The sequence below is a fragment of the Pinus tabuliformis genome, chromosome 7 (assembly GCF_031772625.1).
Source record: "Pinus tabuliformis cultivar Carrire ecotype Pingquan chromosome 7, CPIR1, whole genome shotgun sequence".
NCBI classification, from domain to species: Eukaryota; Viridiplantae; Streptophyta; class Pinopsida; order Pinales; family Pinaceae; genus Pinus; species Pinus tabuliformis.
The window spans coordinates 1462323704-1462326501 of record NC_142293.1 but is presented as its reverse complement, the minus strand read 5'-3'; the positions used below and the strand labels follow the sequence as shown (position 1 = coordinate 1462326501).

The 2798-nt window shown below is 35.8% G+C and overlaps 1 protein-coding gene across 1 annotated transcript; it reads right to left on the bottom strand.

Moving 5' to 3' along the window:
- Positions 1–431: 431 nt before the first annotated feature.
- On the bottom strand, positions 432–1088 carry LOC149253299 (uncharacterized). The gene has a single exon (XM_089454427.1). It carries the CDS (start codon positions 1086–1088, stop codon positions 432–434), a length of 657 nt encoding a protein of 218 aa, XP_089310553.1.
- Between the last annotated feature and the right edge of the window lie 1710 nt (positions 1089–2798).

Genomic DNA, 2798 nt, shown 5'->3' with positions numbered 1-2798 from the left:
GATATATGGGAGATAAACCTTAGAGATAGGATCAGAAAGGGCGGGTTTAAACCTAGGCTCTTTGCTAGCTCTGAGAAAGGCCTTAAGGCTCTAGGATCTGTTATACCCATTATTTTCAAAAACCTCAAGAAGATGGGATTTCTCCTGATCAAGGTGGTCAACATCGGAGATTCTTAGAGCATAGGTAGCGAGAATGATGAGATCCCTGATTTTCTGAGCAAGGAAATGATGACAATTGGCATGGAGGTATTGTTCTTTGTGAGTCTTCTTTCGAAAAACTTGGTGACAGACGAAACCATCCTCTCTCGTAGAAAGGAGGATGTCAAGAAAGAGAAGGCAACCATTCTCCTCAACTTCCATGGTGAATTAATGGAATCTGATTGAGAATTTAGGTGCTTGAGAAGCAAATCAAGTTTCTCTCAACCATGAGGCTAGATGACACAAGTGTCATCAACGAATATATTCCATTTTTCAGGACGGAATTTGGTAGTGGCAAGGGCATTGGTCTTAAAATCTTCCATAAACAAGTTTGTGACAATGGGGGAGAGAGGGGAGACCATCGCAACGCCACAGGTTTGTTCATAGAATTCACCCTGGAAACCAAAGAAAGTGGAGGTCAGACAAATACCAACTAACTTTGCAGTGTCTTTATCAGTGACCTGATTAATGATATCAATGGCTTCTTGGACGGGGATTTTGATGTATAGAGAGACGACATCAAAGCTCATTAACAAATCACCAGGATCTAGCTTGATATCTTTCAACTCTTGAATAAAGGAGGTATAATCTTTCACAAAAGAATCAGTGCAAACAACGAGAGGTTTGAGCTTCAATGCAAGGAACTTGGCAAGAGGGTAGGTTGGACTGCTTATGGTATTCATGATAGGTCTCAAGGGAGCACCAGATTTATGAATCTTTGGAAGGCCATAGATTCTGGGGGTAAGGGGGTTGCTCTCAATGGGTTTTCGGGACAGGCGATTAAGAGATGGATCTTCTTTGATCACAGAACCAACCTCTTTAGAAATGGACTTAAGGGGATTTTTCTTGAGCTTGATGTAACACCCACTATTAGAGAGATGATCCACCATTTTGTGGACATAATCAGATTTGTCAAAAATGACAACAACTCCACCTTTGTCTGCCCTAAGGCTAATTCTAAATAGCTAACACTGGACAATAATGGATCCATGTTATTTATTCTCTCAAATCAATTGATTTCTCACCTTGTCCTTAGGATGAACCACATTAGTTGGTTCGAAATGTCGACCAAATCCTTACGATGTGATTAATCCGGAAGACTTCTCTCTAAATATATTAATATTGTTAAATATATATATATATATATATATATATATATATATATATATATATATATATATATATATATATATATTAATATTAATCTATTAATAATAATAATAATAATATTGGTAATATATTATTAATATATTTATGTTAATAGGAATAAAAATAAGAATAAGAATATTAATATTAATATTAATATTAATATTGTTAAATATGAATATTATTGAAATGTGGCAACAAGAATATTCCAATTTTAATTTGTCCTAGAATTAAATTCATATTTAGTCTCACCGATTGCTTGAAAAATAATTAATTAATTCATCTTGAGTTAATTGGTTGGAGAAATTCAAGCTAGAAGTCTTTCTAAAGTCATGCAACAGTTATCCCTTAAATTAAGGAGATTATCCCTTAATTAAGGAGATAACTCTGAGTTATATTTGAGTTGTAATTAGTTAGCTTAGTTTACTAAGTTAAGTCCAGTTAAATTAGTTCCAAATTGTTTGAGGAACTAATTGTGAGTTATTAGTCAGTAGATGCATGCATGCACTCAACTAGTGTATTCCAGATAACTAAAGATTCCCTCATCAGTAACTCATACATGTCTATTCTGAGAAAGACCCAGTTGAACTAAATGTCAAAGACAGTGTACTATCAGTTGCATGTGTTTTTCTATAAGGAAAACTGATGCATGCAGAAGGAATTCATTCCTTGAGGATTCCACAGTTCTAACAGTGTGATAGAGCAGTGTGTGGGATCAGTGTTACACTTGGTAACGTGAGGATCACTCAGGAGAAATTGCGCAAGGAAATAGGAGCTTGGAGGACAGAGTGGGAAACTTATGAGAAGTCTATTTTGCCTATGAGCATCTGTGAGGATTGTACTGAGAGCTGGCTAGCTATGAGAGCTATGGCTTGGTGTAATTCTGAGATATTTCCAACTTGTATGATAATAAAGATAGTGGGGTTTCTAGCTGAGGCTTTCCCCTAAGATTTTTTTGTGTTTCATGTGCATTGATTCTTCTTTTGGTTATATGTGTTCAGCTTGATCTTGCTCAAATCTTTTAAGCTTCCACAAATTGATTGTAGAAGTAGATTAAAGTATTTTTCTTTAGTTATATTGCATTATCAGGTTAATCTACAGTCATTATTTCTACATGGTATCAGAGAAAAGGTTATCGGAGCTATGAACAATATACTAAGAAGAGAATTCGAAGTTTGAAGTTCGAGGTTGCAGGTGCAAATCGAATTCATATCATACTTCAGGTTGGTCAATGGCGTTCTATGGCTTGAGATTCGAGTATGCCTTGGAAGGCAGTTCGAATTAAATAGCATGAAACTATAGAATGGAAGCTGTATTAGAAGACAATACCTTGAAGGATTTCATTGATCAAGAAATCCCAAAGACAGCTGCAGCTAATGCATAAGAGTTGGATGAGTGGAAGAAGTGTGGAGCGAAGGTGAGACGAATTATCCTTGAGGGAGTTTGAGACCATA

What these genes read in the sequence shown, in the direction of transcription:
- LOC149253299 (XM_089454427.1), bottom strand. Translation starts at nt 1,088, where the DNA reads ATGGTGGATCATCTCTCTAATAGTGGGTGTTACATCAAGCTCAAGAAA.